Below are 27,452 nucleotides of genomic sequence, written 5' to 3' on the forward strand. Positions count from 1 at the left end.
TTTTCAATTAAGGCTGTTTCATTTAACTACATCTGGGACTTTCACAGGATAAACGGTTATACTATAAAGCTGATATCATTCATAGACTATTCATATGAGTGTATGTTTATATTCTTACATACATTCATATACTCTCAAAACCATACAGTTTTAAAAAATACATTCACTGTTTATTACCATCGGTGTCACACTCCCCCCCGCACTCATCTTCACTGGGCTGACTGCACACCTTCATGTTATGCTCACCGAAGCTCTAATATGAGACTGGAGCGCCACACAAAAGGGAATACTGAAGCTAAGATATCGCAGTGAACAAAAAAAACACACGAAGCAAAGTAGGTTGAACATTATGAACTCAGAAAACGGCGTATACTTCTTTTGAAGTTGTCAAACTATGCAAGTGAAGACAAATAAACATAATAACCGTTTAATTTAATGTCACGCTCTTAGTTGAAATAAACTTAATCGAGTTCTTGTGTACGTACATTATCAATCAAGCACATGTATTTAACTTTTTAATAGACATTTTATATTTGTGTGTGCAACTGTTCAAGCGAGTCTGCGCGTGTTCAATCACCGTTGCTTGCCTAGCAACGGCACCTAGCAACAGCACAAGGTGTTTCGTTAGAGAGCTAGCGTTAGCTCATGATAACTTTGCACAGGTACCAAGATGAGTTCAGATACAAAGAATCCAGATATAGCTGAGAGTCTTACAGTCTCACAGCCAGATCCACCTCAGGTACGTTTATGGAGCAGTAGGTGAACTGTCGTTTTCTCGTTTGGAAAAGTGTTTCAGTGTTTTAACGCTGCAACTTCTAACTGACGTTATTAAAGTTAGCTCAACTGCTCGTGAGACTAAGCTAACTTTGTTTAGTGATATTGTAGAGTCAAATGTGGACATTCGACCATAATACGACACAACACATTTGTACTATCTTGTATTTATTTTACACAGTGGTGGAAAAAGTAGTCCTCTAGTAAAAGTACTAAACCTGTTCTTAATATACTCTACATTAAATGTAAAAGTCCTGAGTGTAAAATTGTACAACAGTAGAATTACATACGTTTCCAGCTAAATATACTCAAGTATCGAAAGTAGAAGTACTCATTGTGCAGAATGTGTTGTGTTATTATCAAATATTATGTTGTATATTACAAGAGTTCTTTTTAGGAAAAACTTTCATTTTGGAAAGTGCTGAGGAAATAAGCAGTAAATATATGAAATTTAAACACTATTTAAATTAAACATTAAATACTTGTGTCAAATAAATGTAGTTATGTGAAATTACAACATTTCCCTCTGAAATGTAGTGAAGTAGTAGTACGAAGTAACAGAACACTAAAATACTCAAGTAAAGTACAAGTAGGCCTACCCAAAATTATAAAAGGAAACAAATGGAATAAATATGAATAAAGTACATTACTTGAGTAAATGTACTTCCGCTACTGCTTTTACATTGGAATTTATTTTCTGTTCAGGTGAAGTTTTTTCTTGTTACTAACACCTTTAATTTTTTGTCTCAAACCACACCAACCTAAACTGTGATCTCCATTGTCCAGGTCCACAGAAAACAGCCGTGGATAGATATAAAGCCTTCATTTTCGGCGTATCCCCCACTCAAGCGGAAACGTCACTACACTAAAGCAGCTAATAAAAGTGAGTCCAATGTTTAAATACTTTAAAACATACATTTTTCCCATCATATTAATGATCACATGTTCTAAGATACTATTGCATTCTACACAGTGGTGGAAAGTAAAAAAAAAGTTCTGTACTTATATACACATTTTGGACACCTCACATGACTATTTCCATTTTAAAGTAATATAAAAGTAGCAGACATTATGCTTTTATGCCACTACATCTCAGAAGTAATTATTGTACTTTTTACTCTTATTGAATAGGCTACCTTTAATGGCTAGTTACTTTGCAGATTCAGAAAGCTCTAATATTAGTTATCCTGGAGTAAATTCACAAGCTACTCCGCAATATAAAAAGTAATTAGAACAATATCAAACATAAAAGATATTGATACATAGTTTTGAAATGGGCCGTTCAGCATACCAACTTTTTTTTTGTTTGTTACAATTTAGTGTTGTTACTCTAAACCTGAGTACTTTTTCCACCACTGATTTTAAGAGGACTGTTTCTGTTTGCCCTGTGTGTGCTGCCTGCAGGAGTTGGTCTGATGAAAGGGGTGCTAATTAGACCGGGTCAGAGTCATGGCACTGGTCAGAACGTGACAGAAGAGCAGTTTAACAGAACCTCCAAGCCCTGCATCAGCACCCATACACAACTAATTAATGAAAAGGGAAAGAACCTCCGCCAAACTCTGGTTAAATTCATATGGTGAGTTACTCTCTTTTTTATATTGCTTAATTATTTCATTATATTTCAAATGATGTGTTTTACCATAAGTTACCTTAACTGTTTATTGTATGGCAGGACAGGAATCATATGATAACTTACTTTCCTAAATAGAATCAATATATTAAGAATGTTGTTTGTCATGGTAAAATATTATTGGATTAGATTACATTAATTGAATTGATTCCAATTTGGAAAAAACGATTTGTTATAGCAGCATGTCAACAAGGCATATCACATGAGTTAAAAATAACAGAAAAAATCAAGAAACATTAAATATATAAATATAAACAGTAGAAATATATGTATTGTATAATTATGTACACTATATATATTATGTAAATATATATTTGTTTTGTTTATTTCTGTTTTCTTGTTTGTTGTGATTCACTTTTAGTCTTTGTAAGAATATACGTTTATATTCTGAGCTAAATTAATCTGATTGAAATAAGCAGATAATAAAAAAGTATTAAAAAAAGGAAATATATGTATCATTTATCTGTATCAAATACCAGTGTAAATATACAGAACAAGTTAATATTCATTATAATGAACCACTCTACTACTAGCAATATCAAATATATATTTTTAAGGCAATTTTGTCCTGTAGACCAAACTGCTTCATTACACTATTAAGGATAGGAAATGATGTGAAAACATCTATTGTTGTGACTCCTATTTTGCCATTTATTTTAAGCCTGCAAGAAGAAGAAGAGGGGGACTGCAACTCTCCAACATTTGGCTCCTCCAAATCCACAGCAAAGAAAACCAGTGGAAAGGTGAAAAGCAATCCATATTGATATATCATATAATACATGACAAGCCCTCTTTTGTTGTGTGTGTGTGTACATAATGAAGACATTGTGCCCGTTATCACTTTTCAAGACACTTGATATGGCACCCTTTTATCACTTTTTCGTTGTGTTGGTCTCAGTGGTTGCAGTTGCTAGGTATGTTTCATTCTTTGTGCAGTTGTTCTTCTGTTTACCCAAAAAATATGTACATATCTTTGATATATTGGAAAATTATTGTACTAAGGTCAAGCATTGGAACTTTTTTACTTGTATGTACTTTTTTTTAAAGCATTGTTATAGTTGCTGCATACATCAGCAAACACTCAATAGAAATGAGGATTTTGCTCAGTTTCATAACATTGGCCTGTGGAAAAGAAATATTTACTACCAAAGTTTATATTAAATGTGTAATCAGCACTGTCACCAAACATTTTTATGTGTGTTAGGCATTGTTCGTTTGAAATGTCTCTTTGTTAAAATGTGTCTCGTCAGGGATATGATAACTACATCCAGAAGGGGATAGACCTGGACAATGTGGCTCCTCTGGAGGACTCTTGGCTGGAGAACATTCAGGAAATGATACCATACCACCTGCAGAACCTGAGCACAACTTTACAGCTACTGGTCGACGAGATCAGGGAGGAATACCTGCTCAGCATCAAGGAAGGAATCGGTATTTGAAGCACATTTAATATCAACTATTGCTATTTTGAAAACACTGAGCCCTAAAATCCTTGATGGCTGAATAAATAGTTATGCCTAAAAAAAATGGTCCTAAAATATTTGTTGATTTTTGTTTGAATACATTTTATGATTGCAGTGAAATATATATTTGGAGATTCAGGGGACAGTGATGAAGACCAAGTGAAAGATCTACCCCCTCACAGGCTTGAGTAAGTCTCATGTGAATCTTTTGAGAAGTATAACTGACTCCACTTCAGCAAATCTAAAAATCATGAAGACGCACACTGCTCACAAATATGCAAACAGCAACATACAAACCACCTTGGAACCATGCATTGTGCGCACAGTGGCCCAAACCCCAGTAGACAGCATGTGCCTAAAGACGCAAATACACACCAAAAAGAATCACAGCAACAGCTTTGCTCGGGCCTTACACTTGAAACAAACAAAATAAGCAGGCTACAGATCCCAAACTCAGAAGAACTCCTGAATCTTCTGGATTGACTTAAATATAGATCATAACATTAAAGTGCAAAGGTGGGCAAAGATGTCAAATGATAGAACCTTGCCCTACCTGAAAACCATAGGAAACATGAGTTTGTATAACAGTTGTCGAATTATTGAATTTTAAATGATGCAAGACTTGAAAATAAAGGTCTGTTTTTAACGTACTTGTGTTATATTTCACTGTCAGACTGGAGGTTTTGCAAAAACCATGGAACAAAACCTTTGTCCTTGCACGAAAGAAGATGAGGAATAAGCTTCACTCGATCAACCCCACTATGCAGAACGTGCTTTACATTTGGCATATATTTTACCAGTGAGTATGCTTTAATACCTTTCTAACTTTTGTCACAAACTACACATTGGGTTGAATTTATTTTGAATGGAATTGAGATCCATATGTAAGTGCAGAATGAGTTTGATAGACTTTGGTCAAATAAGTATTTTTAAAAAGTGCAACAAAAAACGACTTCTATGTTCAATATATGTATATATTTTAGCTTTTAATATTTGAGTATAAAGTCAGACACCTCATGTGACAAGTAAATCAGTGACCCACATTGCGTAAGAGAAATACAACTTTTTTACTTTAATTTCAAGCTATTATGCATCATTGAATGTTACTCTAAACTCTACACATCAAATTGTAAGTATATATATTTTTAAACGACAATGAAAAGCACTTTTTTCTCTGTAAATGAATGAAACAGATAATAAAAAACATATTCCCTGTTTTAATGTGAAAGAGTTTCCCTGGTTTCTTCCTTTTTGGTAATGTATCCAGACTGTTAGCAATTTCTCGTAAATATATATTTTCTTGCTTTCTAAACTAGATTATTGCTGTAGTAAATACATGTTTGCTTATCATCTCACCTGCTTGCAGAAATGTCCGCCTGATAGATGTAGAGGAGTTCCACTGCAGAGAGGAGTCCATGGAGCTCTCTGTGTTTCAGCAAATGGTCAACAGACATATTGACAATGCCAGAGAAATCCTCCTTAATAAGTGAGTCATTATTTCACTCCAACATACCTGTGCTCAGTTTAAAACAATCATTTGGAAAACAAGGAGAGAAACAATCAACTTTGAGAAGAAATAGAAATTTAAAAAATGATACATTGTATTTCTGTTTTACAGCACTGTGAGCTCTTTAGCTGCCATTCATGAAATATGAGGATTCTGTAGAAACTTCGAGTAGCCATATGAAGCTTTCAGATCAGGGAATACATGGCTCTCCTTATAGCGACCCCATGAGAAAAAATACAGTTCTTATTAGCACGTCAACAGTATATTACAACAATGTGAAGTATATCTACCCAACCATATGAAATGATATGATGATCTATCTTTCATATTCTTATTCTTTATTAGGATCCCCATTAGCACTAGCATGAAACAAAAAAAAAACTAAAATGGTTAACCAATTCTAGCCATCATAAGGCCAAACAACCAAAATAGAAATAATTGTACATGATAATACATAGCCACAGGTACAGTTCAATTGTACTTTGTGATTCTGCGATGATTTATTAGCAACCTTTTGAATTGTACATGAGAATTTTCACCAGTGATATGGATGGGTAAAGAATTCCAAGTGATCATGGCTCTTTCTCATATTTGATGTAGATTTGGGTAATACTACATTTAGATATATTATGTTCTGTTTTGTCTAGCATACATTTACTAGAACTGCCTTTTGTTGTGTAGCTGTTTGTGGCAGAATGACCATGAACCTCCACCAAATACCTCACTGTTTTATCCTTTTTTCAAGAAAGATTTATCACATTTTTAGGGACATTAACTCACAAATCCATTTTTTTGAGATGAAACCATCATTTTCTTTCAAAAGACAACGAGCAAGTACATAATATGTACAAAATGGGAAACAAAAAGAAGAGCAAATTGAAACGTTAACGCTGGAATTTGAGACTAAAACTAGAGTTACTGAAGCTCTTTTCAACCTTTCGTTCAAGTCTTCTGTCTTTTGTTTTATTAGATGCATAATAACACATCATCTGAGTCTCGATTTGCCAATCTCTTCACCAGTTGGATTCCCGAAGTGCACAACATTTATTTCCAGGGGTACATGACCAAGCGAGTGCCTGCCACCAGCAACAGGCCCAAACTGATGTCTTTCTATAACTGTGCGGCTACACTGATGACAATGCAGCTGCAGAGCCTTGCCATCGACTCCATTAGGGACTATACACGGCTCATTTGCCAAGACCCGGTAGGAGAAGGCTAAGCGTTTTCCAGCAAATATCATTTAAAAAAAAGTTGAAGTTACTTCCCTGAAAAAACAATAATTGTATTTAATTTTGTCCCACATGAAAAGAAGACACTAAGAGCTTTTTTTGCACCTTGGTTTGGTTTGTTCCACCCCCTCTTAGAAGTCCGAGCGGGCCTATGAGCACCCGGGCTTTGTGCTGCATCTGATCCTGGAGGACAGACACATCAAGTACGAGCCTGAACTCCAACAGTACGAGGAGGCCCTCCTTAACGTCTATCAGCTCATGCTCCAACCTATCAACATGGTACCACGAGTGGAAACCAGACTCTACTCTCAGTTGGTAAGTGTGTGTGTGTGTGTGTGTGTGTGTGTGTGTGTGTGTGTGTGTGTGTGTGTGTGTGTGTGTGTGTGTGTGTGTGTGTGTGTGTGTGTGTGTGTGTGTGGGGGTATACTCAGGTGCCAGTTTATTATGTACAGCAAGCTAAAACACAAACGGCCTGCAATAAATCCTACATTTATAAGATTGGAATGTTGAGTCTACATGTGATCATTTTGGAGGCTGATCACAGAAAATGAAGTCTTTTGAATTGAATTGAATTTGGTTTTTGTTAATCTTTCTTATTTTATTTAATGTTCTATTCTATTTTTTGTGCCTTGACTCTAACAATCTACATTAATAAGGGATTAATCGGCGAGTGGATTTTGAGTTGGGTCATAGCTCTAAAACAAGAAAAAACTCAGTGTAAATCAAAAGTGCCTTAGCAATAAGCAGCACATTGTGAATGATTTAATCGTTTGAAGTGGTTGTTCTGTTCTTGTCATGCTGTCAGGATGTCTTACTCTGTAAACCCTTCTTGTTTTTTTCCAGCCACGCTCCCCCCATGGAAGCACTCTAAAGCCCGTCATCATGCCGGAGATCCTGGAGGCGCAGCAGGAAGAGGTGCGCCGGGTTTTCCGGGCTGAGTGTGTCAGGCCAACGGAGTATGTCCATGAGTATGATAAATACTCCACACTGGTTTCAAGGCAGGCAGAGGAGGATGTGGAGCAGTTCCTCAGTGAGCAGCACTCCTTCCAGGATATCATGGCAGAGATGGTGCACTACCAGCAGCTCGCTGACCAGATCCGGTACAAATCGTGCCAGGTACCTGATCAAGAAGGTCGCAATACAGTAGTGCACACAAAAAAGAACCTAAAGAGACACAAAACACATTTGGGAATAATGCAATTACATTTTTAGTTGGGGTACAAAAGTGAAGTAAAAGCTGAAAAATAGTGGCTGAAACAAGAATTCATTTGCATTTCCTGTTGTCAATTTTCTGTATATTCTTTTAAAACTTACTTTAAATTTAAGTGGAAAATTAAAAAATGTGATGGCTCATAAAAGTTATTTGTAACTTAAATAAGACTGTTAGCTTTTTGTTAAATCCAAGTTGAAGGTTGAGGGACAGCAATGAGGTTTCTAACTTTTCTCACTCTCATTCCTCACCGTCTCGTGTTTACCCTAATGCCTGAACAATTTGAATCTGCAATCTCAAGAGCAACACACTTAAGATACTTAAATTGTTTTGTTTTTTTAAATGACATTAATTGTGCTGCTGACTAATACTTTGGGTTAAAGGTGGTGCGCCTCGGCATGTTTGAGGTTCAGTCCCAGAAGCTCATCAACTCTCTCGTCAAGCGTGCTCAGGAGCTCCAGCAGACACTGGTCTCTCGGATGCTGCAGGACCATCAGGAGATCAACACAAAGTCTGTTTGTTTGCTGTTTGAACTTTTTCTCACCAGATCCAAGCAAATATTTTGAAATGCAGCTGAAGCATGTGTTTGGATCAAAGCTTTACATCAGTTTGACATACATTCCTGAACGTTACATAGAGAATCATTAGTTTGGATATTAGTTGGCCAATGGGGTGCCTTGAAATATGCATTGTGCCCATCCTTTTAATACCTAGTGTTGGCTGCTGTCTTGCCCTCTTTCCCAGTGGTGCCTCTGCGCTCCAAGCAGTGCCATAATTAGACGGTAAGTCTGTGAAACTCTTTGTATATGTCACTGAATTAATGCTTTCTCCCCTCACAGGCTCTGTAATGAATTTGAGAAGATTGCAGAGAAGGCACTGAGCACACCGAGTGACACGCAGGAGCTGATGGAGCTTAAGGTACCTAACTAACAGACTGAAATTATTGTCACTAGACGAGCTTGGTGCAGTCTTATAGTGAGCAGTGTCCACAGATTTCCCTCACACTAAGCAGTTAGACGTGGCCCAATAACAGACCAAGTATGAGGTATACAGCTTTTTGCTACAAACTGTAACTCTATACTGAAACTCATCTCAGCGACACTATGTGTTACATTTACCCACATTATTTGAGCAGATTTACTTTCACCTTCCACATTCCTCTCCATATTCTGCACAATTCTGCACATTGCTACCTCTTTTAAAGGGGAAGCCCCAATGATGCTTTTTGGGGCTTCCCTTTCCTGTAATGTGTAGTGTGTTTTAACAATTGCGCTTCCATTGGCTATAGTGCTCCAACACATTGTACGTGATAGGCTAAGGGGTAGGCCATCTCTAAGCGGTTCACCAATCATAACAGAGCCGACCAGCTAACCAATCAGATCAGACTGGGCTCTGGTTTCAGACAGACGGGAAAAGAGGTGCTGCAGAAGACCTTTTTGAACATTAAAGCATGTCACAGTAGTGGCACAAAATACAAATATGAACTTGAAATGAACGTTATATTTTAAAACTGCACAGCTCTTCCACTGATATACTGCACATTTATTTTTTTGTCATTTTTCATGTTATGTATATTATTATTATTATTATTGCATATTTAGAGTTCTTGTAAAAACGCCCCTTTTGAACTTTATTCCTTTAATCCTTCATTTATGCACCTTTATCCACCAAAGCAAATTCCTGACCTTTGTAAACCTGATGGTGAAGTAGTGCAGTGTATCTGTGTTATATTGTTTTCCTGTACCCCCCTCCCAGGTCTATATGAGTAAGATGCAGACTTCCGAGCTGCCTCTGTTGGAGCAAAGGTTGACCGACTCCAACACACAACTGTGTTTCCTCATGGACTTTATCACCCTCTCCCCATCGGACATGGAGCTGAACACGCAGACCGTCCAGTGGTTCAAGCGGATGCCATCCATCATTAGGGAACACCGGCAGATCATCACTGAAAAGACAGCGCAATATCAGAGTGGCCTGCAGGTCTGAGTCTCTACTCTATCCATCTAAATATTGAACTGTTGGCTGTATTTCTGTGAGAGAACATTTCTGTATATGCTTTCAGTTGCGCCGGGATCGCTTTGTGGAAGAGCTCGAGAGCTACAACAAACAGGTGGAGGAGTTCGCCACCCTCAGTGATCTGACGGATCTCAGCAAGTATCTGAAGAAATCCCAGGCCCTTAATGCTAAACTGGAGTTAGCCCTGGAAAAGGTACACAAGAATATCAAGGCTGATAAACACAATGTGGTAAATGAATAAGAGATCAACTTCTAATCTGTCAAAAAAGCTATGGAGATTGACAGCAGGGCAGTATCAGATGATTTTAGATATATTGATACTGAAACAATGATTACACAATATAGCATAAATAAAGCATTACTGTCTTTGTATCATTATAAAAGCCGTTTCAAATCCACTTTTGAAGTATCGTTTAAGGGAAGTACAAGCTTTGATTTTAGAATACTTCACAAATTATATTCTAACAATAAAATAATAATATAACTTTATTTATGTAACACTTTTCAAACACATTTACAAAATGCTTTAATTTAATAAAACAACAACTATTTAATACACACAACAACCAGCAACTAAACATACATTAAAACACAAAACAAAAAGTAATGAAACATAAATAAAAACAGATAAATTCTTATAAACAGGAGCTTGTAAAAACCCATAAACGTGGGTTTTATTGAATTGAAATGTTTCTGATTAAAACATGTACATTAATTGTAGAGAGGATTAATTAGTATTAATTATCATATTATTTGAAGTTGTATTATGGCATGTGCTTTCAAATGCTTAGCCTGTAGAGGGCAGCATTGGCTTTTGGAAATTCCTCTGTCACACGAGTAGAAAGGGCTCTATGAGATTTCTTCATCTATAGATTGAGGCTCATCTTTTCATCCATGCTTCTCTTTCTGCTCCCCTGCACAGATAAATGATTTCAACATGGAGGAGGAAGCCTTTGGCTGGACTGTCTCCCAGTACCCACAGCGTAAGAAGATCCACGACAAGCTCCTGCCCTTCCTGCGCCTTTATGAGACAGCCTCTGATTTCCTAGACCAGTACGAGCTCTGGCTCCATGGACCACTCTCGGGTGTGAACCCAGACAAGGTACCAGAAAGTGTTGGATGTACATTTAACCATCAACAACTTCACACTGAGCAGGGACAACTTTTTTATATACAGTCAGTATATCAGTGATGCTTAAAAGGCCATTGTGAAAGCACCTTTTATGCACTTTGGGGTTTTCCCTTATCTGGAGTGTGTTATATAGGTTTTTGTGCATGTTAATGTTCTGCAAAGGCTAAAATCCCTAATTTCAGAGAGGGTGAAAAGAGAGAAAGGCAGTATGAGAAAAATAGAGACCTTTTTAAACATTAAAGCATGTAAATATGTCACAGTAGAGACACAACATACAAATCTAGCCCTGAACATGTGCATAACAGGGCCCCTTTAAGAACAGTCTATGACAGTTGGTGCACTCACAGTAAGTCAATGTGCCCATTTCAGTTGTGATTGTCAGCAGTAACAGAAGAATCTGAGAATAATGCTGAAATTCTGTCTTCTCTGAAGGCTTTGAAATCTCTCAGCAGGTTTCATTGACAGCATGCACTGAAAAGCTACTCCGTTTTCACAATGTTACACTCACACAACTACACGCATTTTTAGATTCTAGTCTTGAGATGCTCTTTATTTCATATATCAGTCATATTTTTTGCTACTCCTACGTAGAATTAATGTAAAATGTGCTATCATATATAACATTGAGACAGACATGTGTAGCTGTGAACAATAATCGCAGACACACACACTCAATCGCATCACCATGCTGCTCCCTGCTGTTTGATTGACATTTCTGTTTCTGTACTGATGTGTTAAAGCATGACAGCTCTTTTTGGTTCCTTTTATAGCAGCCACCTGCCAAACAAGGCAATTCACACATAATTATTTGAAACATAAACAGGCATTACGACAACATATAAAAGAAATAAAAGGTTCTATCAAGAGACGCAGACATAGGATGTTTTTAAAGTCAAATATTATCATGTGAACATTAGCTTTAAGGTCCCCTATCATGCTACTTTTCAGGTCCATATATGTATTTTGTTGCTCCACTATGACATGTTTTCATGCTTCAATGATGAAAAAGCGCTTTATTTTCCTCACACTGCCTGTACATACAGTGGGGCAAAAAAGTATTTAGTCAGCCACCAATTGTGCAAGTTCTCCCATTTAAAAAGATGAGAGAGGCCTGTAATTTTTATCATAGGTACACTTCAACTATGAGAGACAGAATGGGGGAAACAATCCAGGAAATCACATTGTAGGATTTTTAATGAATTCATTGGTAAATTCCTCGGTAAAATAAGTATTGGGTCACCTACAAACAAGCAAGATTTCTGGCTCTCACAGACCTGTAACTTCTTCTTTAAGAGGCTCTGTCCTCCACTCGTTACCTGTATTAATGGCACCTTTTTGAACTCGTTATCAGTATAAAAGACACCTGTCCACAACCTCAAACAGTCATACTCCAAACTCCACTATGGCCAAGACCAAAGAGCTGTCAAAGGAGACCAGAGACAAAATTGTAGACCTGCACCAGGCTGGGAAAACTGAATCTGCAATAGGTAAGCAGCTTGGTGTGAAGAAATCAACTGTGGGAGCAATTATTAGAAAATGGAAGACATACAAGACCACTGCTAATCTCCCTCGATCTGGGGCTCCACGCAAGATCTCACCCCGTGGGGTCAAAATGATCACAAGAACGGTGAGCAAAAATCCCAGAACCACACGGGGGGACCTAGTGAATGACCTGCAGAGAGCTGGGACCAAAGTAACAGAGGCTACCATCAGTAACACACTACGCCGCCAGGGACTTAAATCCTGCAGTTCCAGACGTGTCCCCCTGCTTAAGCCAGTACATGTCCAGGCCCGTCTGAAGTTTGCTAGAGGGCATTTGGATGATCCAGAAGAGGACTGGGAGAATGTCATATGGTCAGATGAAACCAAAATAGAACTTTTTGGTAAAAACTCAACTCGTCGTGTTTGGAGGAGAAAGAATGCAGAGTTGCATCCAAAGAACACCATACCTACTGTGAAGCATGGGGGTGGAAACATCATGCTTTGGGGCTGTTTTTCTGCAAAGGGACCAGGACGACTGATCCGTGTAAAGGAAAGAATGAATGGGGCCATGTATCGTGAGATTTTCAGTGAAAACCTCCTTCCATCAGCAAGGGCACTGAAGATGAAGCGTGGCTGGGTCTTTCAGCATGACAATGATCCCAAACACACCGCCAGGGCAACGAAGGAGTGGCTTCGTAAGAAGCATTTCAAGGTCCTGGAGTGGCCTAGCCAGTCTCCAGATCTCAACCCCATAGAAAATCTTTGGAGGGAGTTGAAAGTCTGTGTTGCCCAGCGACAGCCCCAAAACATCACTGCTTTAGAGGAGATCTGCATGGAGGAATGGGCCAAAATACCAGCAACAGTGAGTGAAAACCTTGTGAAGACTTACAGAAAACGTTTGACCTCTGTCATTGCCAACAAAGGGTATATAACAAAGTATTGAGATGAACTTTTGTTATTGACCAAATACTTATTTTCCACAATCATTTGAAAATAAATTAAAAATCCTACAATGTGATTTCCTGGATTTTCTTTTCTCATTCTGTCTCTCATAGTTGAGGTATACCTATGATAAAAATTACAGGCCTCTCTCATCTTTTTAAATGGGAGAACTTGCACAATTGGTGGCTGACTAAATACTTTTTTGCCCCACTGTATATGACCACTTTTCACTCTGTCTGAAAACGCTGTGAAGAGCCCATGCCCCCACCTTTGCAAAAGCGCACTCTGCTCTGATTGGTTAGCTGGAGACTCTGTTGTGATTGGTCAACCGCTTAGAGATTTGTCAAATGTCCCGCCCCTGAAAAAAACTGCTAAAATGGCATCGCTTGTTTACACCAACAGCAACAGTTTATTACACATAAATAATGATAGATTATCAGTGATCATTTCAAAGTGACACAGAGACATCGGGTTAACCTTCAGCAGCGTTTGTATGACCTTCAGCAGCGTTTGTATGACCTTCAGCTTCAGCAGCGTTTGTATGACCTTCAGCAGCGTTTGTATGACCTTCAGCAGCGTTTGTATGACCTTCCTCTTCAGCAGCGTTTGTATGACCTTCAGCAGCGTTTGTATGACCTTCATCTTCAGCAGCGTTTGTATGACCTTCATCTTCAGCAGCGTTTGTATGACCTTCAGCAGCGTTTGTATGACCTTCATCTTCAGCAGCGTTTGTATGACCTTCAGCAGCGTTTGTATGACCTTCAGCTTCAGCAGCGTTTGTATGACCTTCAGCTTCAGCAGCGTTTGTATGACCTTCAGCAGCGTTTGTATGACCTTGAACACAACTTTTGATCACAAACAGCAAAGACTGTTTAAAGCTATGGCTCTGTAAAATGAAGCAGTTTTATTGCTCTTCCTTGGCTGCTAGTTCAGTGAGTTTTGTTCATACAGTGATGAGACTCATACCAATGGAATCCGTGGAATCTCAGGCTTCCTGATATGTGGTTTGTGCAGATAGCATGAAGTAAAAACATCGCCGTAGCTCACTCGGTGCTATGTAGCGTTAGCTCGTTTTCGTTCAGTGCTGATTTAGACGCTTGGTGTTGGAATTATGTTTTGTTTTGGTAAAAATGGTTAGTATGGTCTGGTGAGTTTCTTCCCGTTAAGTGGGTATGCCACATTAATAGGTTGTTAAATGTTAACATGCCCTGAGACGCTGTTTCTTACAAGTTGCTGCGTCTGGGCTTAAGAGGTTACCCTGTTGTGATGAAACACCATCTCCGTATTTCTGCACAGTTCCAGTAAAGTTAGTGTGCATACAGCCTGAAAGCTTAGCGTTTATAGCGTTAGCTTGCTGCTTTGCCTGTGGTTGAAAAGCGGGTCTGCTAGTCACCAGATTTCGTTCTGCCTGGTTCTGTCAAAACTTCTATGGGCGGTTATAAACCAAGTGGGCGGGAGCCATGAATAATACTTAAGCTTTGCTACGACACACTGATGGAGACTTCAGATTGGCCCATATCTTCCGCCTGTTTTCTTTCATTGGCTATTGCATACAGCCGACAAGTTCCATAGTTTTCAAACCTACCATAGTTCACAAACTCATATTGACCTATCTTATGTCAAAAACAACAGGACAAACTTTTAGTGGAAGGTCCACTTTAAAGGTCTCCTATTATGCTATATTTGAACAATATATTGTAGGGCAATATCTATACAAAACTTGTCTGTCAAGTGTTTTGCTCAAAATACCAAACAGATCCCCCATTGTAGCATGCCTCATCCCCCTCTATTTCAGTCCTGTTCCTGAAGTGCTGATTCTGTGACTGTAGCTTTACATTTGAGCTGAGCTGAAGCTGGCCACGCCCCTTTGCAGCGTCATGCAGCTCTCTCTCCTCTGTGAATGTGTTCCACCGGGAGAAGATACTCAGCTAAATGCTGCCGTGATTAAACCCCATATTATGTTCCAAACCACATCAAGCATTATTTCTGAAACACTTCTCAATGTTTACCACTAGAACAGAGACATTATATGTATTATATATACAACAACTCTAAGTCCCTCCTGCAGACATCCTGCTGAACACACAGACACACAGACACACAGAGGTGGTGCGGATGGGATTCAGCTCGCAACTGTATATAGGGGACGATAGGTTGGGACGTGTCACGTGGGCGAGACGTTGCCAGGAGTTCAGTGTAAAGCCAGCCCACATTTCGATTATAACGTCATAACCAAAGTAAATCTGCATCAGCTTGTTTGTACCCCCGTTTTTAGAGATGTGGGTAAGGAGGAAAAGAGAGGAGGTTGTATTTTCTGACACTTTGTGTCTCCTTACACACCGGGGACACATATTTATGTATAAAAGACAGCAAAAAGTGCATTTTGCATAATATGGGACCTTTAAAGCCTATAAATGGATTAAACATGAGGATGCAGTGTGCACTCCACATTTGATACTAATAAGATGAACTGTGACTCAGCTGAAATGAGGCTGTCATATACTGTAGGTACATCTGGAGCAGGTATTTCTAATTAAAAGAACACCACATATACATTATATTTTTGGTATAACAGACTGTTTTATTATTCTATTTTGGTTGACCGTTTTTAATTCATTCTGTTTCTCCCTGGGCTCACTGTAATGCAAACTCCACCCTTGCAGGTAGAAGGAGATGTCGGTAACTACTGGCGCACTCTGTACAAACTGGAGAAAGGCTTCAGTGATGTTCCCAGTGCTCTGAGCATAGCGACCAGTATGAAGACGAAGGTGGAGGACTTCAAAGAACACATTCCTTTGGTGCAGGTAAGACCCTAACAGAAAAAGTCTGGTGGAAATAATAAATTGCAAGGAAATAAGAGCTTAAATTGAAATGTCAGGGTTCTCATAACATTGATGGTTCTGGGGGGGGGGGGGGGCGCGGCAGTGCTCCTGTAACAGTAAGCACAGAACGCACTGTACCCCCCCTCCAAAAGAAGAGTTTGATAATACCACTAGTGTTGCACAAACAATAATGCCTCATAACACATAATTAAGTTACTGACGCAAACATGATTTTTAAAGTTTTATTTTGTGCAATATGACTTTATAATAACCTAAAAAAGCGCCACTTAATGTGCCCCTTTCATAAAATAACCCCCCCCCCCACTGAATTGTATGTGAGTAGCTTTGAATAAAAACGTCACAATAATAATGCATAAACAGGACTTACAAACAGTAATGGAGTGGTGTCAGAGCAAGACGGGCTGTACTGGCAGGGTGCACGGAGCAGTCGGGGGTTGGGTGGCTTCCTCTCGCCAGTGCTAAGAAGGCAAACTGACACCTCTCCAGCTACCAGTCCACAATTTTTACTTGGTTTGATCGGGACTTGAACCAGTGCCTCTTCAGTTCCCAAAAAAAGTGTTTACTGACTGAGCTAGGCTAACAGGCTTATATGCATACAGTGTAGTATACATTTTGTACTCTTACTTCCTCATAGGTGCTGTGTAACCCAGGCCTGCGTGAGCGCCACTGGAACGCCATGGCAGAGGTGTCCGGCATCTCCCTGCAGCCAGCCGACGAGCAGGCCTGCGTGGATCAGTTCCTCTCCATGCGCCTGGAACAGCACCTGAGCAGCTTCGAGGGCATCAGCGAGGCGGCCGGCAAGGAGTACTCGCTGGAAAAGGCCATGGAGAAAATGGCCCTCGAGTGGGGCGACATGGAGTTTTACCTCCTGGCCTACAGAGAGACTGGCACCTCCATCCTGTCTTCCGTGGACGAGGTGCAGACGCTGCTGGACGATCACATCGTGAAGACACAAACCATGAGGGGCTCGCCCTTCATCAAGCCCTTCGAGGTGGAGATACGGTGAGTTTTGAAGGAATTGTTTTGCCTGACGAAGAAATTCACTAATGTTATGAAGTTGGTAGACACGGGCTGGTTAATGATGTTTTTATTATAGCATCTCCTGTGTGTTTGAAACACACCTTAAAATGATACTTCTATCTTAAACAAAAAAAGCAAATTGTCTGCCGCAGACTTGTACTTAATGCAACCTTTGTGAAACTTGAAGAACACCCGTTTCATATTAGCATATTGTATAATTCATTCATTACCACTCAGTTTTCTATTTGCCTCTGTGTTCAGCAAATGATGAAATTTCCCCAGCCTCTGTCATTGCTAATATTATTGCAGTTTTGCATTGCTGCCAGGCACAGTTTGACACAGAGGATCCCTGCAGCTTTTAAACATGTATTGTGCCTATTGGGCAGGATGCTGAAGCAGATAATGAAAGTTCTTTATGAATTTTTCTTTTAATCCCGTGAGAACTTTATAATTGAATTATCTAGCTTTGTGTGTCAGCATAATGTTAAAGTAACTCCTAGGGTTATTTTATAAGCCAACATTAGACTGTTTTGGATCAAACTCTGGTGTGTTGTGGACCAATCACATACTCTGGTGCCAAATGAACTGAATGCAACCCTTAATACAGTGACTACTTACTACAGATAATGTAAATACACATCCGGGATTACAAAAAAACCTTCTTTTATACATAAATATGTGTCCCCGGTGTGTAAGGAGACTCACAAAGTGTCAGAAAATACAACCCTCTCTCTTTTCCTCCTTACCCACATCTCTAAAAACGGGGGTACAAACGAGCTGTTTCAGATTTGCTGCCAATATGACGTCATATCGAAATGTGGGCTGGCTTTACACTGAACTCCTGGCAACGTCCCGCCCATGTGACACGTCCCAACCTATCGTCCCCCATATACAGTTACGAGCTGAATCCCCTCTGCAGCACCTCTGTGAGTCTGTGTATTCTACAGGATGTCTGCAGGAGGGACTTAGAGTTGTTGTATAATACATATAATGTCTCTGTTCTAGTGGTAAACACTGAGAAGTGTTTCAGAAATAATGCTTGATGTGGTTTGGAACATATTATGGGGTTTAATCACGGCAGCGTTTAGCTGAGTGTCTCCGCTAGAAACTCCTCTCTTGGCCCCGGCCGTGGCACAACTGGCTGGGGCACCTGCACCGTACGCCGACCCCTGGTCCTTTCCAGATCCCACCCTGACTCTTTCTCCCACTTTCCTGTCACTCTCCACTGTCCTATCTGATTAAAGGCAAAAAGCCCCCCAAAAATAACATTTAAAAAAAAAAACTCCTCTCTTCAGAGCGAGAACTGCATGACGCTGCAAAGGGGCGGGCCAGCTTCTGCTCAGCTCAAATTCAGAGCGACAGTCACAGAATCAGCACTTTAGTAACAGGGCTGACATAGAGGGGTATGAGGCATGCTACAATGGGGGATCTGTTTGTTCTACAATATATTGTTCAAATGTAGCATAATAGGAGACCTTTAAGTTATATAAATCATCATCAGATTCAGAATCAGGGTTATTGCCAATAGGTTTACACATTTGCTTTGGTGTATAATGGTGCATACATAAACACAGCTTGATTGATTTTTTTTAGAGGAATTAGGTTGGAAAAATAGGAGCAAATATACAATTTTAAAACGCTACATCCAATACATTTCAAATGAAAGTACATTTTTATAAGAAATGTTTGTATACTCAACAACAAAAGTAAGAATATGACATACATCAGAATAAGGGCCTTTTTATTTAAGTTGTGTACACCCACTTACATGAGCGTTTTTTCCTCCTGCAGGGAATGGGAGGGCAAGCTGCTGCTGCTCCAGGAGATCATGGATGAGTGGTTGAAGGTGCAGTCCACCTGGCTCTACCTGGAGCCCATCTTCAGCTCCCCAGACATCATGACTCAGATGCCTGAGGAGGGACGCCGCTTCACAGCTGTGGACAAAACCTGGAGGGAAACCATCAAACAGGTTTCCCTGGTAAGTTGCTTGTTTATATATTATTTTATGTTTTCCTTAAGATTGTATTATTGGAGCAGGATGGGGTATTGATTAGGAAGATGCACGAGTCTGTTTGTGGAGGGCTTGAAGGCTTGATCTTTAATCAATATCAGAAAGGAGGAATCAGAAGAAGGTTTTGCTTTCTAGGATATGGCCAAGATAATAGCATTTTATATACATACTAACAGCACCACACCTGTAGGGGGAATAAACTGTAACTTATAAAAGACATATATATCATAAAGGACCATAAACAGCTAGCTAGCAGACCTACCCTCTCCTATTGGCTGACCTTCCTGAATGCAACAGGAAGTTACTTTGATTTGCCAATAGCTGAGAATACAACTGCCCTTTACCAAGGAAATGTTTGACTGCAACTTTAGAGAAAATGAAAAAGTAATATCCAGGACTGCTTCTGTGGATCAGCGACACTGTCCGTTGTAAGATATTTAACTTTTTAAGTTTAAGTTATTTTATTATCTTATGCATTTAACAATCAGCAGCTATAGGCAATGGAAATCTTACAGCTAAGAGTCCCTCCAACTTTGCCAATCAAACAAGTGCAAACCATTTAAAATAAGTAGTGCAAGTTAAATCATAAAGATACAAAATAACATATATAAATTATAAACAAAATGAAATGTGTACGAGAAGGCTTGTCACCCATGATGGAGATAAAAGAAGATTTTATTTTTGTCATTTCAAGAAAGTATGTCGATTGTTGTACAGAAACAAAATGGATTGTTAGAGGATCACACAGTGATATACGTCCTTAGACATAAAAAGGAAAATGATACCAGCCAATTCAATCTTGGTTGAATCGTAACACAGTCAACCGTTCGACTGGTGTTTCCTACAGACTGGTGGCTGGATTTGAATCCTTTTTATATTTAACTAGAATGATAACAACACATTTCAGTGATAGAAAAAAACAAAACAACAGTTGGACGTAGCGACATGCTGCAAGCCTGTGAAAAAGTTAGAATCCTTATCATCAGGAAGTTGTTTTTAAGTTCCAAGGCAGCAAATAAGAATGCTGAAAAGGAATCCCTTTTATTCCTCACGACAGTCTCCGAATACAGGTCCAAATTAAAGTATGAAATACACAGCTCAGGTCTGGTATACCACCAGGCAGTGCAACCATTCAAATGTAAGGTTGTCGACTATAGTTATACCAAATTAAACTTAAAACTATATTTTTGACGTAAAAAAACCTGAGCCTGCGGAAAACAGCCACAGAAATATACAGTAGAGGCTGAAAGGACTGTTCAGACTGAGAAAGTTGTGTAAAGCTGCACAGACTGAAAAGTAGGAAGTAGAGGAGGTGAGAAACAACAGAGCCAGGGTAGAAGGGGAGTGTTGCACCAGCATCCTCAAAGAGTCTCTGAAAGGGTAATTGGCGTCCTCAGTAGACCTGAAATGAGACACATCAATTTCAGGCCGTGTCCTCCAGAAGGCCCAGCCTGACTGCACCATCAAATAGAAATTATGGATTTTGTCTGGAAGAGGCTGGGCTAGCCTCAGCCACAAAGAAAATGAGGTCACCAAGGGATAGGAAGCCTACACACTCAGATGTGCACGGATACTGTCCAGTCTACTGTGCGCACACTGTTAGAAGGCATGCTGGCACAAATGTTGCTACAGTATTTTTCACACTTGCATTTCTGCTTATCCAGCTTCAAGAAAATTGGGTCCTATTACTTGAGTGTATCAAGTTAACTCAGTGAGACTAAACATTTGCAGGAAATTCATCCTCATACATAAAATAGAATACCAAGCTTCAAATAAAAGGAGCAGGGATTAAAGAGTGGTGCAGAAATGAGTCACAAACCTGGAAATTAGTGTAATTTTGTATATTTTTTTAAGCAGTTCTTCGTCTCTAAGTCCATGTTTTTTTTTACTTTTCTCTTTATATGCCTGAAATAAGATCTGTGGTTAACACAAGCTTTCATAATGTCCAAGTTTTTAGTTTGATGACATTATATACATCCGTCTATACGTAGCTGTTGAATGTCTGAGGCTTTTATGTGTTTTAAAAACAGCAGTAGCTACTGTAACGGTAAGTGACTAAATAAGAATGCTACACGTCATCTCAGGAAATGTTAGCTGCCTTTAGCTTAGCAGAGACGAGGTCAAGGCATGCGACCATTATGTAGTTGGTTTAAAGCATTACGTTAGCGTTTTACTTCTGGCACATTCCTTTACGCTTCCAACAATTATAAAAGTGGTGTAAATATATGGAGATCATCCTGCTGAACAAAATCATTAACCTGCCTTTGCCATAAATACCTATTGGTCTGGGGAGCCCTTGCAATGCTAACAACAAACTTGGTCATCCCTGCACCCCTCTATATCTGTTAATGGATGACTGCATTATAATTATTAAGTTTCATCAAAGTAATGACCTTATTTTAAATACTGGCAATCCGGCTTCAATCAGCTGCTTAATTACCTTAATATGTTCACGCTGTCTGGAAGGGTTTTATATTGTTTCCTGCTGTGTGAATTTAATCAGCAATAAGGTACGCCATTTTATGCTGACATTTCCTTTCTACATTTGGTAATTATGTCGTTTTAAAGCACAGAATATTATCAAAGATGTATTCAAAGGAATAGGCAGGCGCCTTGGTTACAGCTCACTGTTTCAAAACATGGATCAGAAGAAAAGTGAGCAACTGCTACTGGTTGGGGGAGAATTGTACATATTTTTCTTTTCTAAGTCTCCAAAGTTAACCTTTTAATTCATTAACAAAACATATTATCTGGTAGTGTGGACATTTGTTTGAGATCATGTGGAAATGGCCTGGGAATGATTAATCAGAAACATTAGACTTATTTTGATGTTGTTTTGTTCTCCATCTATAGAAATCTCTTGACATATAGCAATACCAAATTAGCTCCAGATTTGTTCCAGATCGGTGGAGCAGAGAAGCTAAAAGCTGCTTTGTTATGATGCTAGGAAGGCAGTACAGTATTTGCAGGGATGTTAACCAAGATCAGACTCTAGAAAGGTGGCTGCTTCTGACTGGAAATGTCCTTTGATAATGGACCTAGTGGATTTTGTAAATCATACACATATTTTTTACATTTTAGAAAACAAATGATATGCATCTTTTAGTTTCCTTTGACATATAATATTGGAAAGTGTTCAATACTGCATGTTTATATTAATATTTAAGGAAGGAAAGCTAATTATTTATTTCGCTAGTTCCCATCCTTGGGTCTCAAGCCCTCATCAAAGCATCACAGGGGTTGCAAGGACTTGTTGATATTAAGTGGTGTAAGGATATATATATTTATATATATATATATATATATATATATATATATATAATGTTTAGTCTGCCTTTATCCAAGCATCTTATTAATTTCTGTGATTCAAAAAATAACCAAGAATAAGAGCACGGTGAAGACCCAGACATAAACTGTTTTAAGAAAAGAACCTAGACTTGCATTAGAACAGTTTCCAGTTAAACATATATAATTAAGCTATGGCAAGGCATCAGGGAAAAAAAGCTCGGATGTTGTTAAAAATAAAGCTTGTTTTGGAGTATTATTGTAAAAAAAAAAGAAAAAAAAGAAACTGTTAAAACATTTCCAGAAATAATTAAATTGTATGTAAAATTCACAAGAAATAAATATTCTGAGTAAAAATAATTAAAATCTCTTGTTTTACACAACATTTAGTTAGACTTAATTGTAAAATGTATCAGTAATTGTGTACTGTTAATGTTATGTATAACATCTCCTACTGACACTTTGATCTTCTGATGCAACACCCAGTTCCTTGCCATGTTTGAAGCTAATCAGTCTGACTCCCCGTAGCATGCAGGCCAGCTATAGGAAGAACTAACTCCAGGCTAAGGCGTACACTGCATCAACATCTTGACAAAGAACACATACCTTCATCTCGTCCATGGCATTGATCAGCAGTGCATGAAATTGGAATCATCGCAACTTCATACTACCACAGAAAAGAGTGAGCAAAAAGGAAGGCAGTAAAAGAGAGCCTTTCCTTCCCACAATGCACCTGTTAACCATATCAACCACTGGGAGCTGCTCAAGATCCACTGATCTTCCAGCAACTTTCTTTTGCTGTCTGCTTCAAAGCATCAATTATCTGCTGTATTACAGCATGCACTGCAACAAAAAAAAGACGTATTTCTATGATTCTATCCTTAAACATGTTGCACACAAAATCTTTGACCCCTCTAGTGAGCTGAGGTAGCGAGAAGCAGTTGACCATCTGAACTCGGGGAGAAGATGATTGACATATTGTTTACTAATAGAGCCCACAATAATAAGACAATAGTAGTCAGCAAAAGAATAGTGTTTCTGATATTGCATTCAGATATAAAGCTCTGCAGGATGTGCCTTGAACATACAGGGTTATATTTGTACAGGATGTTAAGTGTGTTTGTGAGAGGCAGCTGCTGCTCCGATGTAGTGAAAGTGATGGAATATAACTGAGCTCATTTACCCGAGTACTGTACTTAAGTACTATGTTGAGGTACTTATACTTAACTTGGATATGTTATGCTAAAATGTATACTTCTACTCCACAACATTTCAGAGGTAAATATACTTTTCCCTCCACTACATTTAATTAACACCTATAGAGTCTAGTTAGTTTTTAGATATAACATTTTTTTTAATGTTTAATAGAGAACCTATTATTCTATATTTGTATTTGATCCTCTACTGTGACATGTCTCCATGCTTTATTATTCCAAAAGGTCTTTATTTTTCTCATCTTGCTTGTGCTCCAGCACCTCTTTTCACGCTCTGTCTGAAACCAGAGGCCTGAGTGTGTGGAAGAGAAAATTCTCTGGAGGGATCTTTTAGCCTTTGCAAACCATTATCATGCAAACAAAAGGATATAACACATTACAGGAAGGGGAAAAGCCCCAAAAGTGTAATAGGGCCTCTTTAAATATTTGGATGCAGCACTGCACTACTAGTCTACCCAGTATAACACTCAAAAGTGATCTGTTTTATTTTGAAAAGTCAGCTTTTTGAAAACCAACATGGCTCAGTTCAAAATGTTATATTCACTCCATATTGACAGACAGACAGATGTGTCCCCTCTGTGGAAAGCTATTAGGAAAGCTTCAGAAAAAAAGATTCTCTCTCTTTTTATCCTGATCCACCTCTATAAAAACCTGTCTGAAAATAAGCTGATCAGATAAGGCCACTTGAGACACTTGAGAGACATGTTTTGTTTAGTATCTGAGACCTGTAATTTATTGTTAAAAAAGAGTATACTAGGGGACCTAGTACATTTAGCTGATAATAATGAATGACCAGGTTATTCCATCAATGGATTTTTTCTTCCCTGATTGCACGGGCATGTTCCAAGAGGACAATGCCAGGATCCATCGGGCTCAAATTGTGAAAGAGTGGTTCAGGGAACATGAGACATGATTTTCACACATGGATTGGCCACCACAGAGTCCAGACCTGAACCCGATTGAGAATTTTTGGGATGTGCTGGAGAAGATTTTGCGCAGTGGTCCGAATCTCCCGTCATCAATACAGGATCTTGGCGAGAAATGAATGCAAGACAGAAATAAATGTTGTGATATTGCAGAAGCTTGTGGAAACGATGCCACAGTGAATGCGTTCCGTAATCAAAGCTGAAGGCTGTCGAACGAATATTAGAGTGTGTGACCTTTTTTTTGGCCAGGCAGTGTATTTCTTCTTCGACGTAAGGATCTGAGTAATTCTTACAACACTGGGTATGTTCAAACTCAAATCAGTAGGTTGCTGGTTTGATCTGAAGCCAATGCAGTCAACATGTCGAAGTGTCCTTAGGAGACACATTTAACATCCAATTCGCTCCAGATGGTGAGCAGTGTGTAAATGCGCGTGAGTGTTAGTCTCTCTGAGCAGGTAGCACCTTGTCTGGCAGCCTCTGCAGGAATGTGTGTGGAATGAATGGGTAAATGCAGACCTATATGCAAAAGCACTTCATGGTGACAAAGAGTGGAATAGCGTTTTATAAATGCAGTCCATTTACCATTTGTGTGTGTGTTTTAGATTCCAACAAAGAAGAATGTTTTCTTTCCATAATGTATTTTCACCACACAGATTGCAGAGCTGCCATATCAGCTATAGTCGCTGTCCCCCATTGAAGCCATCTGTTCGGTGTATAAAATGAACATTATCAGGCATAATACAGACATTAGCGCATTGTTATCCCGTCAGTGTGCTCATAAATAGCTTCTCGCTGGCTCACTCAAAAAAAAAGTGATGACACTGTCCTGATGAAATCTATGAAGAGCTGGAATCACACTCAATCAGACACTCAATTTGCCCATATAATTGTATGCCTCAATGAAACAATTCTTTGATTTAGACTTTAAAGTGACTTTTAGTTACCGTAGCTTAAATATTTTCCACCGACTATTCCCTTAATAGAACCCTGATCTAAATGTTTTTCATCTCTCATTCATGCCATTTGTTTATTGCTTTTATTTATTACATGCTGAGCCCAGAGGGGGGGAAAGTCACTTTGGCATGAGTCAGCAGCCGCTGCTTCCACTCCACTCATCATAAGAAATCAATAGCAAATCACGAGGGATCAAAAATAATTATTTTCTCATTCTAGATGCTCTCTGTGCTTGTGGTTTCAAAACAGAACTTAATTAAAAGTATTTCAGTGGCTCAGCCTCCTTTTAATGGACAGTGACCTTTATATTTAATACAAACCAGAAACTGCCAAGTCAAAGCAAAGCAATAATCTGCTTCCTATACTCTGCTGCTTACAAGAAAGAATGCACTTTTCCTACAGCACAGTCTGGACAATGATTTGCATTACGCAAATGCCCAAAATTCAATATCTGCTGGGCTCATTCTTTCCCACTCAGATTATTATCACATATGTTGCTACGATATACCATACCTAGAATGTCTTCTATTGTTGGCTTTACATGTACTTTTAAAGACTTACTATTGATTTGCAGATGGTTTTGTTTGAACATTACATGTTGCATGTTACCAGGAGACGTGAAAACTCTCAAGTAAAAAAAAAACAGCCCAGGGCAAATCGATCGCATCAAACACACATAAGAGTATTCCATCCTTTCTGTTAGCTAGCTAATCAATACCTGCGGTTTCCCCTCACAGCAGATTGTTCCTTTTGCCAAAGCTATGCTGTCAAGTGTTGTCATGTGCAGAGGATAAGAGAAGATAAGATATGATAAGAATTACTTTATTAATCCCAGACTGGGAAATGTTAGTGTTGCAGCAGCATAATACAATACAAGTCCTTGCACAATTAGAAATAAAATAAAATAAGAAATAAACAATTCTAAAGTAGTATCATAAAGAAGAAGTATAAATAAAAATACACCAGTATATTAAATATATGTATAAATATATATATATAAATATATATATGCACACAGGTAGAAACTCCATTACTGTTGCTTCATAGATTTTTCAAGAGTGCTTTGTTTCAAGTGGGCGTCACTGTGGAGCATGGAGCAGATTTTTGCTAAAGAAAGATATTGCAGTGTTTTAGTATTTACTTTGCAGGCAGCAGTGACAAAGCTTTTTGAAACAAGAGTTGAAATGCTTTTGTGCATCACATGTCGGACACTTCGCAGAGAGGGTTGTTCCCATGGTGCAGACGTCAGGATGTGCCTGTCAGAGGAGCTAATGCGAGACATTTGCTGCTGTCTCACATCCAGGCTTTGAGTGATCCATTGGAGAGTTCAATTTAACTTTATTTATTCATACTCATACTTTTTACAAACAAGTTACTAAGTGCTTTACTAGAACAATAAAACAAACAAGGAAATAGTGCGGATAAATCTTAATAAAAATAACCAAAGATAAATTAACTGTGGAAAATGCTAGATGATTTGCAACAATTGGACGACACTCGTAGTAACTTGTAAAAAAAAGGAATAATTAATGCCTAAAGTTGCTGTTTTTGAATTAAATGGCTTAATGAAGTTTTACAGTGAACGCCTAAACATTATTTATTTTATATATTTATATTTTTAGTTTTTTATTTTATTTATTTATGTATATAAGTATGTATTTTTTTGTATATCTTTTATTTTTTACGTTTCTAAATTAACTCATTGAATATTAATGGTATTTTTTCCCTTCAAACATGTTTTTTTAGGAGCATTCTGAGATCTTCGGTTTGTCCTGCTTAATACCTGATCCTGATCCTTACAACGTTTTGAGATA

At 38.6% G+C, this 27,452-nt stretch overlaps 1 protein-coding gene across 1 annotated transcript in view; it reads left to right on the top strand.

The window, feature by feature from the left end:
• The first annotated feature begins 670 nt into the window (after window positions 1-670).
• Window positions 671-27,452, top strand: part of dnah7 (dynein, axonemal, heavy chain 7) — a 112,244-nt gene continuing 85,462 nt past the window's right edge. The window contains exons 1-19 of the mRNA XM_063888022.1: window positions 671-739; window positions 1,561-1,657; window positions 2,179-2,350; window positions 3,066-3,147; window positions 3,655-3,835; window positions 3,983-4,055; window positions 4,541-4,666; window positions 5,234-5,353; window positions 6,395-6,578; window positions 6,739-6,918; window positions 7,447-7,719; window positions 8,197-8,324; window positions 8,653-8,731; window positions 9,569-9,793; window positions 9,876-10,022; window positions 10,752-10,931; window positions 16,049-16,189; window positions 16,863-17,230; window positions 19,040-19,226. Of these exons, the coding sequence (XP_063744092.1) occupies window positions 671-739; window positions 1,561-1,657; window positions 2,179-2,350; window positions 3,066-3,147; window positions 3,655-3,835; window positions 3,983-4,055; window positions 4,541-4,666; window positions 5,234-5,353; window positions 6,395-6,578; window positions 6,739-6,918; window positions 7,447-7,719; window positions 8,197-8,324; window positions 8,653-8,731; window positions 9,569-9,793; window positions 9,876-10,022; window positions 10,752-10,931; window positions 16,049-16,189; window positions 16,863-17,230; window positions 19,040-19,226 (3,012 nt within the window). The remainder of the gene's footprint in view (window positions 740-1,560; window positions 1,658-2,178; window positions 2,351-3,065; window positions 3,148-3,654; window positions 3,836-3,982; window positions 4,056-4,540; window positions 4,667-5,233; window positions 5,354-6,394; window positions 6,579-6,738; window positions 6,919-7,446; window positions 7,720-8,196; window positions 8,325-8,652; window positions 8,732-9,568; window positions 9,794-9,875; window positions 10,023-10,751; window positions 10,932-16,048; window positions 16,190-16,862; window positions 17,231-19,039; window positions 19,227-27,452) is intronic.

This window comes from Eleginops maclovinus, chromosome 7 (assembly GCF_036324505.1).
Source record: "Eleginops maclovinus isolate JMC-PN-2008 ecotype Puerto Natales chromosome 7, JC_Emac_rtc_rv5, whole genome shotgun sequence".
NCBI lineage: Eukaryota > Metazoa > Chordata > Actinopteri > Perciformes > Eleginopidae > Eleginops > Eleginops maclovinus.